At 49.3% G+C, this 14,853-nt stretch overlaps 2 protein-coding genes across 4 annotated transcripts; one reads left to right on the top strand and one right to left on the bottom strand.

Annotated features, from left to right (window-relative positions):
• Nucleotides 1–2,076: 2,076 nt before the first annotated feature.
• BLOC1S4 (biogenesis of lysosomal organelles complex 1 subunit 4) lies at nt 2,077–3,438 on the bottom strand. The gene has a single exon (XM_045474629.1). The coding sequence runs from the start codon at nt 3,373–3,375 to the stop codon at nt 2,719–2,721; it is 657 nt and encodes a 218-aa protein (XP_045330585.1). The 5' UTR covers nt 3,376–3,438; the 3' UTR covers nt 2,077–2,718.
• A 2,676-nt stretch (nt 3,439–6,114) lies between these two features.
• LOC123596210 (MORF4 family-associated protein 1) lies at nt 6,115–14,612 on the top strand. Of its 3 annotated transcripts, XR_006711599.1 has the most exons (3): nt 6,218–6,697; nt 7,204–7,290; nt 13,278–13,636. XR_006711599.1 is itself a non-coding variant. In XM_045474628.1 (2 exons), the coding sequence occupies exon 1, from the start codon at nt 6,301–6,303 to the stop codon at nt 6,682–6,684; it is 384 nt and encodes a 127-aa protein (XP_045330584.1). In that variant the 5' UTR covers nt 6,115–6,300; the 3' UTR covers nt 6,685–6,697; nt 13,278–14,612. The 3 variants fall into 3 exon arrangements, 2 of the variants coding, with proteins under 2 accessions (XP_045330584.1, XP_045330583.1); XM_045474628.1 differs by lacking the exon at nt 7,204–7,290 and having other exon boundaries at nt 6,115–6,697; nt 13,278–14,612; XM_045474627.1 differs by lacking the exon at nt 13,278–13,636 and having other exon boundaries at nt 6,190–6,697; nt 7,204–8,857.
• The last annotated feature ends 241 nt before the right edge of the window (nt 14,613–14,853 follow it).

Here is a 14,853-nt window from a genome sequence, read left to right as displayed (position 1 = left end):
GAGTGAAGAACATCTTGACTCCGGTGTGGTTGGTGGGGTGCCCCTCTCAAGCGTTCTTAAACCCCATCCCTGATTATTCTGGAAAGCAGGAGAGCTCCAGACCCAGCAGCAGAGATGGGTCTGCAGAGGTCACCCACATGACAACTGGCCCCCTCCCCCAACTTTTATGGACTTCTGAGAGGGGGAAGGACCAGTTTTCCAAGATCCAGAAGGGTCCCCCTTAAATCTCCAGCTGGTCGGGGTGGGAGAGGAGGGGGCTGGAAGGTCTGAAGGCGGCAGTGCCTGGGCAGAGGTGGGCCTACCTCCCGCAACCCCCATTCTTGAGACCAGGGACTTTCACCTAGTATCTGTCTTAAGCTATGCAAACCGGCTTCAAGTCCCCATTCCAAACAAGGCCACACACTAATCTCTATTTAGGACCTCAAGGACAGCACCAAGTGACTAAGAGAATTTCAGAACCCAAGGTCACTTAGAGATAAGCCGTACATGTAATCATGTAAGTTATCATCTAAACCAGCGTTTTGTTTTGTTTGTTTGTTTTAAGTTTATCTATATTTGGGGTGCCCAGCTGGCTCAGTCGTAGAGCATGCAACTCTTTGATCTCAGGGTTGTGGGTTCAAGCCCCATGTTGGGTGTAGAGATTACTTAAAAATAAAATCTTAGGGGCACCTGGGTGGCTCAGTCGGCTAAGGGTCTGACTTCAGCTCAGGTCATGATCTCCTAGTTCATAGGTTCAAGCCCCATGTCAGGCTCTGGGCTGACAGCTCAGGGCCTGGAGCCTGCTTCAGATTCTGTGTCCCCCTCTTTCTATGCCCCTCCCCAACTTGTGCTCTAAGATAAATAAATACTAAAAAAAAATTTTTTTATCTTAAATAAAATATTTAAAGTTTATTTTGTTTTTTAAAGTAATTGTGTCCAGTATTTTTTTTTTTTTTTAAGTAAAGTAAGTGATCTTTTACTGGTTATTCTAGTTTTAATTTTCTCAACCCAATTTACTTTTTTGTAGGTAATGAAAGTAAATATCTAAGCATTATATATTCCTAATAAAGTTTTACTTTATAGCACACGTGTTAACTTATGCTTTCTGGAGTTTGGGGATATTACATCTCAGCCTAAAAATTATTCTAAGTTTTTTCATAATTTGCCCTAATCACTACCTACCTTTTAATATTAACAAGTTTAAAAAGCATTTTAGCAACACGGACGTTATGTAAGAAACGTATTTTCGGATTCAGTGACTACGTCATCGGAATATACTAACTACAGCAGTCCCCAGTAATTGCCCAATATTAAATGGAGCTCACGGGTGCTCTCAGCTGCTAAATTCAGGAGTTCCTTAATTTGTAATCAATGAACTACCTAAATAAAAAACTGTATTATGTGCGACATAGAAGAAAGCCAAGGTGGAGACTATGTTAGCGGCTTTTCATGATATATGGCTAAGTGACAATATGCCTACTTTACCAGCCTCTGAGATCTATGAAAAATGACACAAAAGCCGCCTAAGCTGTATGTGTATCTGGGGTCCAGCGCTCTCTAGGACCATTAATAAAATAGATTCAAGTCAAGATCAAAGCCCTTACGCCGGCAAAACATTTTTCAGATTCCATGCTGTCAGGGGGAAAGAACAAAATCCTAATACCACTCATTCACACAAGTGATTTAAGTGTTTACTTTGAGAGGAAAGAAACATACAATTCTATGAAATACCAGGTAAGGTTTCTCACTTCAGCCTTTTTTTTTTTCTTTGAAGTTTATTTATTTTGAGAGAGCGAGAGTGTGCTAGTGTGGGAGGGGCAGAGAGGGGGAGAGAAAATCCCAAGCAGGCTCTGCACTGACCGCACAGAGCCTGACTCGGGGCTGGAACTTCCCAACTGTGAGATCATGACCCGAGCCAAAATCAGGAACTGGTCGCTTAACCGACTGAGCCAGCCAGGCACTCCTCACATCAGCCTTCTAAAGGAGGTGCTCCCAAGCCACTTTTCCTTATCCCTAAAATCATGAGCAACAGGTCTACTTTCAATCAAACCAAAAAGGAAATATGTGAAGTTCTTTTCAGAAGAAAAGCCTTTCCAATAAAATGCAAACTTTTTATTAATATTTAAATTACAAACCAAATGTTGGCAGCCACATGTAGACTTGTTGCTGTGGACAAACGAAGATTGTGGGGGCATACTTTCAAATACAACTTCAGAATTAGATGCGATAAATCAATCCATCTCAGAAATTCTACCGTTTCCTTCGGTGTATAACCCATGATATGAAAAGTTCAATATAACGTGAAGCAACTTACCATCTACCCTCAAAGTAAGCTACAGACAACGGAATCGCTACTAGGATCGAACAATGACAAGACCTGAACAGCTCAGCAGTTTTTCCTAAGAGTATAAAATATAGAAACTTTGAAAAAATAATACTGTGAGTTGAGCTGTAAAACCCAGAAACATGGCAGTTCGGCCACAGTGCACAGAAAAGCTCCTTCATTTTCTTCTCCGAACCCGGTCCCATCCCGGACCAAGCAGCTCTCAGCTTAGCATTGGAAGACACACAAAACCAAACATCCTTACGTGAAATCAACAAGACAGGGGGAAATAAGAGTGTGCAAAAGATAAACATGTCAGACTCCAACATCGTGTATGTCTATCAGCAGAATTTCCAACTGACTTAATACTCGAGATAATCTCAGGCAGCGTGCCCTTGCAGTGCTGCCCGGGGGACTCAGATCTGAGGTCTCTCGCTGCAACAGGGAAAGTGGTCCTCGGTCCGAAACAGGACGGGGGGTTCGTAGCCGCTCTGCTGGGGCCGGCCGGAGGGCGCCTTGCTGAAGAGGGAGGGCACGGTAATCGTGTGCAGCAGTTTCCTGAACGCGCTGGGGAAAGCGCCCAGCTCGGCCTCCGCCCTGGCGACCTGCTCCTCCATCCTGGCCACGCTGGCGCCGATCATCGCCACGAAGGCCTCGAGTCGGTCGATCTTGCTGTAGACCTGCCGCATCTCGGTGGCCTTCGCGTAGATGCGAGGCACGCCCTCGCTGACGACGTGGGAGGAGTCCCCGCGCAGCATGTCCAGCATGCCCACGAACTCGTCCACTCTGGTGAGCAGGTCCTCCAGGCTGGCGTCCAGGGCCTCGACCTCGGGCCGCGCCCCGGCTCCGGGCAGCAGGCAGGCGGCGTAGCCCGCGGCGGCGCGGCGCAGCAGCGGCAGGTCGCGGCCCGGCGCGCCCGACTCTGGGCCCTCATCCTCCCACGGCCCCGAGGCGCTGCTGTGGCTCTGGGACACGTTGCCGCTGTCCCCGCTCCAGACAGCTCCCTGCAGCTCGGCCTCCTCTGCCGCCGGCCCCTCGGGCGGCAGCCCACGGTCGGCTGGAAGCCCCTCCATTGCCGGCTACGGCCGGGCTGCCGCCCAACTTCCGGCCTCCCAGCCTTGCTCCGCCCCCTCCGCGCGCGCGCACGCCCTTGCTTCCGGCTTCCGCGCGCACACGGGCGGTCACGCACGCGCACCAATCGGTTTCCAGCCCCTAAACGCTCGTGCTCGCGCACGTGCTCACACACTGAACCCTTTTTAACACGCGAAGGTATAAGGGAACTATTTTGAGATGCGTACATCCTCAGTCCACTTTTACACACTCGTGTAACCTCCATCCAGATCAGACATAGGACATGTCAAGGGCCCGTGAAGAGCTTCCTACCTTCCCTAGTTTCTTCTTGCTGCTTACAGTGAAACGAAAGAGAAGAGAAATAAACTAAAGGAACGTTCCTGAAAGCTTGATATTCTTGATGACTTTGAAAGTTCACAGCTTCTTTCCACATAGTCCCCAACACTTGGTATTGTCAATATTTTACTTTTCAGCCACGCTAGTGGATGTATAGTGATTGCTAACTCTTTGTGGTTTTGACTTGCATTTCCCTGATGAATCATGAACTTTTGCACCTTTTTATATACTTTCTGGCCATGTGGATATTCCCTTTTGTGAAGTACCTGCTCAAGTCTTTTGCCGATTTTTGAATTGCGTTGTCTTTTCCGTATTGATCTATAGAAGTTCTCAGTACAATTTTAATATGAGTCGTTTGTCGTATAGCTACTGAAAAGATCTTTTCCCACTCTTTGGCTTGCATTTTTACTCTCTTAATGGTGCTTTTGATGAACACTTCATAATTTTAATAAATTCCAGTTCATCAAACAAGGAAAGTTTTGAGAGTGAAAGGGGGCACTCAGGACACAAGATATAAAATCTTGGGTAAACCATATAATTATTATGGACTATAAGGATCATATTATGATCATTAGAGATCATACGTCCAATGCCCACCCTAGAGCGACAGGTGGAAATTGACACCCAGAAAGATGTGTTCAAGGTTAACCAACTTGTCCAAGGCCACAGAGCAAGTAATTGGAGGGACTGGGACCTAATGAAGGATGTGTCTGACTCCAAAACCTTTGGAATCAAACAACCTCCATTCACTATCATAATCATTATAATATTATCACCACTAGTATCTGCTGGTGCTTTGGTATTTGCAAAACACTTTCATGCACATCATCTCACTTATGCATCTTCCCACTGACAGATACTCAGGCTGGGATCACTGGTCTTTATTTATGAGACTGGAAAACGAAAGCTCTGATCTGTGCCACTGTGCAAGCAGGGTCCCTCCAAATTACTGCTAGTGTGGCACAGGTTGAACATGCCTGGAAATAGACTCCATCCATTCCACAATGGCCTTCTGTCAGTGCTCAAAACCTTTTTGTTAAATGAACATTAAAGCAGCATTTACGGGGCCCTGCTGTTTTGTAGGTCCTGTAGGTGGTGAGGACTGAGACCAGAACCTGCCCTCAAGGAACCTCCGGTATGGCAGAGACACTTATGTTTTAGGGAAGGAGGCCTTCTCTCTAAAACATTCCCTAAGGGCCTTGAGTCCAGGTGGTGAGGAGGGGCTAAGCACAGAGCCGAATCAGAAGTGGCCCTTTGTCTTGGGTTGCTTACAGTCCGGTGAAGATGATGCAGGCAGCCTGGGTCCAAGGACCCAGAGGTGGGCCCTGCAGGACCAGCTTTGTGAGCCAGAAAAAGTAAAAACAGAGTTTACTGAATAGCACGAGTGAGCATTTGGCAGATAGAGTGTCTGGGAGACTCAGAAAGGAAAGGAGAATGAGTCTCTTCCTCACTTGGGGTTAGGGGTTTATATTGGAAAGGGGTGTAGCGTATCTGTTCCTTCAGGAATCCAGGGTAGGGTCTGACCGAAGGCGAGTGGCAGGTGAATAAAGGTGTTATTTATGGATCATCGAAGGTAGGGGAGTACTGATCCGCTGAGGTTTGTTCAAAGCTAATGTCGTGGAACATGTTTGGGATCCAGCTCTTTTTAGATGTTATCAGGTGTTTGGGGGGGTCTAAGACAAATCTATCTCCTTTCCTCCTGGAAGTGGGAACACTTGGCTTATTCGGATGCAAAATATAGAACTTGAGTAAATGGAGCTTAGCAGAAAAACAGCAGAGACAGAGCCTTTCCAAAATGGAGTCCCTTCAGCTCCCCTACCTCAAAGAGAGGCCAAAACACTCTGACCAGAACAACCCAACCCAGCGAGAGAGAAATCCCCCCAGGACAAAAAAATCTGGGAGCCAGTGGTGGAGAGTACAGAATTAAGATCCCCAGTCTTTGACTTAAGGGCCCTGTCCCAGAAGAGAGAGCAGGTACTGTAGTTAAGAGTAGCGACTGTAGTAGACCCAAAGTGACTCAGGTTCAAATTCTGACCAAAAGCACTGTTTTTAACCAGTTTTTCATCTGACAGGTTTATTGAATTAGGTTAAATGAATTAATCTGAGCACTTACAGCAGTGCGTCCCTGGATGGTAAGCGCTCTGAACGCCAGCCTGTCTTATTCAAATACGAGGGAGGGAGAATTGCTTTCACTTAAAAAAAAATTAAGTAAAAGAAAAAGTCCGGGACGTAAGAACCTCTGCGCTCCCAAAGGCCTATTAGAGAAGGGGGCGGGGCAGGGCGCGGGAAGCAGGTGGAAGCTGGCGTGCGCCCGCCCGCTACGGAGTCCCCTTTGCGTGCGCGCGCCCGCGCCTGGGCTCCGTCCGAGGCGGGGCCGTAAGGGGGCGGGGCCAAGTCCCGAAAGTGGCGCGAACACGCCCACCGCCGGTGACGGCTGCGCGGACTGCTCCGCCGCCGGGCCTCCGTGTGGGTTCCAGGCTTTGCTTCCCGGAGCGGTTTGCAAGCGGACGGCGTGAGAGGAGGAACTCGCAGAGGTAATTCGGCAGCACTGCCGACCCGTCGACGCCCGCAGCAACGGTTTGGCGGGACAGATGCGGCCCTTGGACGTCGTCGAGCTGGCAGAGCCGGAGGAGGTGGAGGTGCTGGAACCCGAGGAGGATTTCGAGCAGTTCCTGCTGCCCGTCATCAACGAGATGCGGGAGGACATCGCGGCGCTGACCCGGGAGCACGGCCGGGCGTACATGCGGAACCGGAGCAAGCTGTGGGAGATGGACAATATGCTCATCCAAATCAAAACGCAGGTGGAGGCCTCGGAGGAGAGCGCCCTGAACCATCTTCAGAATCCCGACGATGGAGTCGAGGGCAGAGGGACCAAACGGTGCGAGAAGGCGGAGGAGAAGGCCAAGGAGATCGCGAAGATGGCAGAGATGTTGGTGGAGCTGGTCCGGCGGATAGAGAGAAGCGAATCGTCGTGAAGGAGGGCGGGCGGTAAGGCCGGGGGCCGGCGGGGCCCCATGCGGGTCCTGGTCGTTGCCGTCAGCGTGATTGAACAGTTTTCTGGGTGGTAGTAATATTCCAGGAGTGAAGGTACAGCCTCAGTCGCACTGCGTCGGAAATTGGGGAGTGGGAGCAAAGTTGAGGTCAAGAGGAAAATGGGTGCGTGCTACATTGGACAGGTGCTAGGACGTCCTGAGTTTTGTGGTTCCTCCCGCCCCCGCTGGCAATTCAAGAAGAGTTAAAATAATTTCGAGTTTGTCTTTGTGAAACCCCAGAGTCAGTCCCAGTAGGACAGTTGCCGCAGGGAGAGTTGCCTCGGCACTTGGCGGGGGCGGGAACCAAAGAAAACCTAGCCCTTAGAGCAAAATAGGCGAGGGCGAGAACACAGGGGGAAAAAAATGGGAAAATGTGAAGCTGTAGGCGTTTACTAGAAATTTCCAGGTTCGTGTCAGAGGGTGGGTGGTTAATTTAATTTTTTTTTTTTTTTTAAACATCAGGTTGTAGAAATCTGGGACTCAGTGTCTTGATGGCAAATTTCTGCCAATTGTGCGTCGGGTTCACAGCTCATGGACTCTGGTCACCTGGTAAGGCTGGGCTGACAACTCGAGGAAACTGAAACAGCTTGTTGTTTATTCTGGTTTTGTTTGTTTTTTATCCGTGTGTAACGGTCTCCCCTAGGGTCAATGGTTATGTATCCGCACCAGAGGAGAATGTGTCTCCTGGGTGCACAGCAAGCCAGTAAAAAACTGACATAGAGCTTTTGCAGTGAAGAAGGAAGGATAGGCTGTTTATAGGTATGACACCACCTAGGAGAATGGGGACCGCATGCTCCAAGTGCCAAACTGCCCAATGGCTTACAGGTGAGGGTTTTGGTTTTTGTTTTAAGTAGGCACCATGCCCAGTGTGGGGCTTGAACTTAGGACCCTGAGATCAAGAGTCGTGGGTTCTACTGACTGAGCCAGCCAGGCACCTCCCCCTCCCACCCCGACCCAAGTGAGGGTTTTTAAGGGCGAAATTTGGGGCAGGAGGCCCCTGAGAGCTGTAGATTGGAGGTGAAGTCGTTAACACGTGTTACTTAGTTATTTCTGCTGCCCCTTGGTGTGGTCTCAAGGAACTGTGTTTTATGTTGAGAGACTTGGAATCTGAAAAATATCTCTATTTCTTATGTTAGAGATTTCATTAGGTACATCTGATGATTATGTTGACCAGCTGCTTGTAGCAGCCTAAACTAACTGCTTGTACGTGCACAAGCTGGGGGTGGGGGGGGGTCGCATTCCTTCACATTCCTTTGAATGATATGCAGGCACTCCTGTCTCTTGGGCCTGGGTCTGCATGTTTCCTGGCCGGTCCAGCCGTGCCTGGGGACAGTAAGATCTCCAGAATTCGTTCTTTCGTCTGAACTAACACGATGGATGCCGGCTTGAGTTGGGTTAGACTGTCCTGAAAAATAACTTTTGTCCGAGAAATACTCTTGCAAGGGAAATGGGGCTTAATGAAAAGTTGTTTCGGTTGTCACGTTAAATCACGTTACTTTACCGTGTCTGAAATGTTGGGGCATGGCCTTGCACCTTGCTTTTATCCATGTGACCTGATTGTTGTCTGGCACTTGTGTAGACGTGGGACCAGAATCTTCTACCTTTAGAGGTGCATGGACGACACTCCTTGGGTGTACCTGGTGACCCGTGTAGGGGTGAGACTGCTGTGGGGAAGACGGAGAAGGAGTCGAAGGCAGTCGTAGATGGAAGATGGTTGTGTGTGTATTCTGGAACTTCACTTCCCGTGGGACCGAGGAGAGCTGTGTTCTGTGGCATATTGTCTGGGCTGTGTTGCGCCACCTGCCAGGTGACTTTATGTAGATAACCTAGCCGACCCTGAATGACAAAGACGTTTGGATAGGGAATGACGGAGTACCATCACTGTGGGAATGCGTGCGTTCTGGAGTATTGCGTCAAAGAGACCATCTACAAAGGGTCCGGGGACACTGGAGAAAGGAAAAGGCATCATCAGGGCCCATCTAGTTGATCAGGATAGACTCACCAGGACTGGAAGTCAAAATCAGACATGCAATCAATGTTTGTTTGCCTTGAAAAACAAAGATCTCTAAACCCCCCCCCCCTTTTTTTTTTTCAAATAAATATGTTGTTCAAATGACCAAAGTCCCTGCATGTGTTAATACATTTCTTTTGAAACGAACGTGCTTCTTTGAGCGCAGCCTCGGCAAGCAGGACTGAGCTGCCTGAAGTTTGAGGTTCTCTGTGAGCCTGGAACGGTGAGGGAGAATCGCTTGTGGCCGGTGCTGTGGGGATAAGATGACAGGACAGTGAGCTCTTGACAGGGATGAACTTGAGGCCATCATCTGGCCTGAGCCCCTGCTTTTCAGCAGCTGAGGTCTGTGTAGCCGGTGGGCGTGTAATGTGCTTCCTGTCTGCTCCAGGGCACCAGGAATGTGACGGGAAGGCCTGGCCCGGAGGAGCTGGGACAGGTAACTGCACCGCAGGGTGCCTGAGAGCAAATGACTGTCTTTGAATGCCGAGTACAACTTCTAAGAGTAGAAACCAGTGGGGGCATCAGAAGCTCAGGGAGGGACTTGAGCTGCAGCACTGGGGAGTGACTGGGGGGCACTGCGGGGACCAGTAAAAGGGGGGAGCAGAGGAGAGAGGGCTTCATTAGAGAACTGATTCCTGTGCATGAGCCTGTGCTAATGGATGCCCAAAGCCACAGGACAGGCAGGGTGCAATTTCCAGAATCGCTAGAGGGGGTTCGATGAGAACACATACATGTTTATAATGACAAGCCGAGGTACAGGTCTGGGAATAACGTGTGAAACAGGCATTTTTATAGGAAAGTACCTGGGCACAAAGGCAAGTCCTTTACAGAGGCTGTTTCGGTCTCCGGAATCCTGGTCTGTGCTCCTGCCCTTCTGAATTTCTCAGTGGGAACAGAGGTAGTGCCGGGAGCCATTGAGACCGAGGAGCAAGGGAGCCTCACGGGTCACGTTTGTAGCGCGGGAAGCTTGGTGAGGTCTGTGGGTCGGGGGAGGAGGCGGGGAGGCGAAGCAAGAATGTGGGCGCTGGTGCGGGTGGGAGCTGAGGGTCTGCGCTGGATCCGGGGCGTGGGAAGGACCGGCCAGCCTTTCCTGGGGTCGAGGCTCGGTGTCTCTCTGCATCCGTCAACCCCAAAGTCTTTGTGGCTACAGCCCCCAAGGTTTCTTTCTCATTCCTGTTCATATACACTGCAGGTTAGTTCCTCTGTGTTCTCTTAATTCCAGGAGCTGGCTGAAGGAGCACCCCTGTGGGGATATTAGGGACCTTGATTCAGGAAACTTAGTTACAAGTTACTTACTGATTTAAAAACAGATGTTCTGGGGGTGCAAACCTCGTATGCACGTGTTTCCCCTTGATTAACTGATTAATTGACCATGGATTGTATTCCTCCGTTGGGGTTGCATTTTATCTACTCAGTCTTTTATTTATTTATTTATTTATTTTTTAACGTTTATTTATTTTTGAGAGAGAGACAGAACGCAAGTGGAGGAGGGGCAGAGAGAGAGGGAGACACAGAATCCAAAGCAGGCTCCAGGCTCTGAGCTGTCAGCACAGAGCCCATCGTGGGGCTCGAACTCGTGAACCGCGAGATCACGACCTGAGCGGAAGTCAGACACTCAGCCGAGACACCCAGGCGCCCCTTATGTGTTCAGTCTCGGTGCCAAGCCTCCTTCATGGTCAGGGCCTTAAGAGTCTTCTGAAGCATTTTTGACCCTTGGCCCTTCTGCGGAGCACTGTGGTGACGAGCTAGTGGTCCAACTCCTGCCTGAGATGTGGTGGAACTTGGAGGCGTCCAGGACTTTGTGTGTATTTCCTATTGTAACTCATAAATTCCCCCTCCCCCCCAGTTGGATTATGTATCTGTGGAATTGAAACGACTTCCGGGTCCCCTAGAAAATTTGAATTGCCTTCTGTCAGTTGCTCTGCAATCGGCCCTTCGTGCCCCAACTCCCCTTGCTGTGAAGTCTGAAATTCTCTGTTCTGTCCTCTTCTCCAGCCGTCATTTGCCATCGGCTGGCTGGTGACGACTGAGTCTTCAATAGTGTTTTGTGGCCATACTCCTCGGGGTTTTGTTTCTTCCGAAAACATCCGAGTGTCCAGTATCCGTCCACATGGCTCACTGGGCCACTTTTCAAAGTCTCTCCTTAAGCGTTAGCTTACCAGCGAGGCCCTCTTCTTCTTCCTGTTTAAAGCAGCACTGCCAATCCCTGTCACTCTCTATCCTCCTTCGTTTTTCTTCTCACTTGCCTGACATGTGATTACTAATTGTGTCTTACCCACTTCTCCCCATGGAATGTCAGCCCCTGGAGGGCAGGAGATTTTGGTTTTGGTTTCTTTGTTTTTTGTTTTGTTTTGTTTTTTAGAGAGCACAAGCTGGGGATTGTGCAGGGGAGAGGGGCACAGAGAGATTTGGTTTTGGTTTCTTTGTTTTTTGTTTTGTTTTGTTTTGTTTTTTTTATTAAAAAATTTTTTTTTCAACGTTTATTTATTTTTTTGGGACAGAGAGAGACAGAGCATGAACGGGGGAGGGGCAGAGAGAGAGGGAGACACAGAATCGGAAACAGGCTCCAGGCTCTGAGCCATCAGCCCAGAGCCTGATGCGGGGCTCGAACTCACAGACCGCGAGATCGTGACCTGGCTGAAGTCGGACGCTTAACCGACTGTGCCACCCAGGTGCCCCTGTTTTGTTTTGTTTTTTAGAGAGCACAAGCTGGGGATTGTGCAGGGGAGAGGGGCACAGAGAGAGAGAGAGAGAGAATCTTAATCAGGCTCCACGCTCAGTTTGGAGCCCGATGTGGGGCTTGATCCCACGACCCTGTGATCATGATCTGAGCTAAAATCAAGAGTCTGGATGCTCACCCGACTGAGCCACCCAGGCGCCCCAGGAATTTTTGTTTCCTGCTGAATTCCTAGCACAGAGACCAGTGCTCGGCTGCCACATGGTTGGTACACGATACTCCTTGAATGAATGAGTACCAATTCGGTATGTAAATGTAACCTAAATTTGTGTCTGCTTATCAATGCAGAGAACTCAAACCACAGAAACGTCAGTGTTATTCTTGACTCCTCCCTCCTCAGCAACGCCTTCCTCGCTCTATCGCTGAAGCACATTGATTCAACGTCCAGAATGCACCTTTGATTTGCCCACCCCCCTCCACCTGCCCCAGGCCACTAGAGCGATGCTCTCCCAACGGGCCTCCCTCCTTCCAGCTTAACACCAATCTTCCTCCTTCGCTGTCAGCTAACGTGAATTGGCTATGTTGATTCCCTGCTTAGAACCATTTCAAAAATTCATTTTGCTGCAGAAGTCTTTATTTACTTACCACTGTTACTTAGCTCCTGCTATGTATCAGGCACTGCTCTGGGCACTGGGGGATGCAGCCGTGAAGAGGCAGTCCCAGAGTCCTGCCCCTACTCATTCTAGTGGTGGAGATAACGGTAAACAGGGGAAATCAAGTAGCTTGTTACCTAGAGATGAGTGCCAAGGACCTTCATTCATTCATTTGACTTGAGACATGAAAGCCCAGGAAGGATTAGAAGTCCCCAAGCTGGTAGTCTGGGGGTCAGAGCCCAGTGGGGTAAGGAGAGCATCCACGCATGGGAACGATGCAGTGCATCTTGTCACAGCCTGAGAAGGGCAAGGAGGGCATCCGTAGAGGAAGTCAGTCCTGTGAGGTGACTCAGCCCAAGGGGAGAGAAGGGTGTGCATTCAGGGGGCAGACTGGCACAGGGACTGGAGGCTGATCAGGGAAAAGGTTTCCATGCAGGAGAGGGAGTGCCAGCAGAGGGAGAGAAAGATGAAAAGAAAGAACACTAGAATGAGCTCCATGGTATTGGGTTGAAATTGGAGGTATCCGTGTAAACTTGTGGTTCTGTGTATACATTCTACGTTTATATAGAACCACAGATGTGTGTGTATAGTTTATGTACACACTTACAAATATTCCCTAGTTCTGCCTGTTGGAAGCAGCTGGAAGCAGTGACATCCCAATAATCTTGAGCACCCTGGCTCTCAGATCTTGGCTTCTAAATACCATTTTCCACTAAAAGGGACCAGAACTTCATGGAGAAATGGTCAGTTCCAGAGCTGGGGCAGGGAGGGCCCGAGATGTGTGCAGACATCTGGCTGTGACGGAAAGCAAGGGGGTGTCCAAACAAGGTTGGGGATGAGTTAGAAGGACACAGAGGCCAGCTTGAATGGATGGGCCCCCCTGGCAGATTGGATACAGTGGGATCATCAGAACAAACAATGGTGGCTAACGTTCACGGTGCAATGAGGAATATGGGAAACCACGTATTCACTTAAATATGAACACATGAGCGAATTACATGCTTGACGAGGAACAGAACATTTATGTAGCTTCAAAGTACCTCACTACAAAATGCTGACAAGTTACAAAGGTGGCAGGAATGGCTATAGTGGAGAAGGCTTTGATTTGGGCAGTGGGAGCCCATGCAAGGCTGCTTCGGCGTCCTTTTGACGTATCCTGGTCATTCTTTGAACGCATCCTTGCTTTGTGTTCTAGATACATCCTGTGCTTTTCTTTCCCCAACGCTGGGCCTGTGGCTGGCTGTTTCTTCAATCACCATCTTAATCCAGTGATCCAAGTGGACGTACATGACCAGAAATGGGACAGACCGACACCGCGTGCCATCTGATAAGATGCCGTGAGAAGAGCATCGCATCACTTCTGGGACATTCTTGCCAAAGGTACACAACCCAGGCCCAGTCACGAGCAAACCTCAGACAACCTCAACTCGAAGGAAATTCTGCAAAATTATTAGCTCGTAATCCTCAAAAGTGTCAAGGTCATGCAAGTCTGGGAAAGGCGGCGTAAACGTGATCCCTTTGCTCTATAAAAGACCTTATTAGGAACAATTGGCTGGGCGGGGTGCCTGGGTGGCTCAGTCAGAGGAGCCTCCGACTTGGGCTCAGGTCATGATCTCACGGTTCGTGGGTTCGAGCCCCGCGTGGGGCTCTGTGCTGACAGCTCGGAGCCTGGAGCCTGCTTCGGATTCTGTGTCTCCCTCTCTCTCTCTGCCCCCTCCCCCCTCCACTTGCGCTGTGTCTCTCTCTCTCAAAAAGAAATAAACATGAAAACAAAAAAAAAGAAGAGTTGGCAAAACTTGAACCGGGTCTTGAGATGAGATGGCGGTAATGGGTTGGGGTGCGTTTTCTGACGGCGGCGGCTGCCCCGTGATCACGTAGGGGGGTGCAGCTTGGAGGACATTCACTGAAGTCTTCAGGGTGGCAGATCAGCAGATCAGCGGCTTATTCTCAGATCCTGCGGAAAAATAAAATTCTTTATACTCTGCTTCTGAGTCTTCTGAAAGTTTGTGATTCCCGTGAGCTTCCAAATTTGAAGGGCCTCTAAAATGGTTGATAAAAGAAAGCTAAAGACCTTTTTGAAAGTTGAGTGTCATCTCTGGAATGTTGCCGTCGGTCTCCACCTCTTACTGGGCATTTATTGTGAACAACAGCACATAACCTCGAGTCTGTAAGCCAGCAGCGTTTTTGAATTTCTTGGTCAGGAAGTTCTTTCCAGATGCATCCTTTCAAAAGGCTGCCTCTTTGGGGCACTTGGGTGGCTCAGTCGGATACGTGTCTGACTTCGGCTCAGGTCATGATCTCATGGTTTGTGGGTTCGAGCCCCGCGTCGGACTCTGTGCTGACAGCTCGGAGCCCGGAGCCTGCTTTGGATTCTGTGTCTCCCTCTCTCTCTGCCCCTCCCCCGCTCATGCTCTGTCTCTCAAAAATAAATAAATGTTAAAAACATAGATAGATAGATAGATAGATAGATAGTCTGCCTCTTTCCCTTTTGACCAAGAGTTATTAATAAAATCACTAAGCATTGTTATTATTTATATGTGTGATGTTATTGCTCCTACAATTCATAACTATTATTATAACTATTGCTATTACACATTGCTTTGCCTTAAAATGACAAATGCGAGAGGTTTATGGCCAAAATCTGTCAGGGTTCCTAGTTGCCGGCACAGAAGCTGACCCTAGCCAGTTAGGCAGTTTCCAGAAGCTCAGGGAGGGCTTGAGAAGAGACGCAGGGTGACAATTCCAGGAGCAGTCCACACCGCAGAAGCAGC

Source organism: Leopardus geoffroyi, chromosome B1 (assembly GCF_018350155.1).
Source record: "Leopardus geoffroyi isolate Oge1 chromosome B1, O.geoffroyi_Oge1_pat1.0, whole genome shotgun sequence".
NCBI classification, from domain to species: domain Eukaryota; kingdom Metazoa; phylum Chordata; class Mammalia; order Carnivora; family Felidae; genus Leopardus; species Leopardus geoffroyi.
Note: the sequence above shows the minus strand (reverse complement) of the source record. Positions and strands in the feature narration are given on the sequence as shown.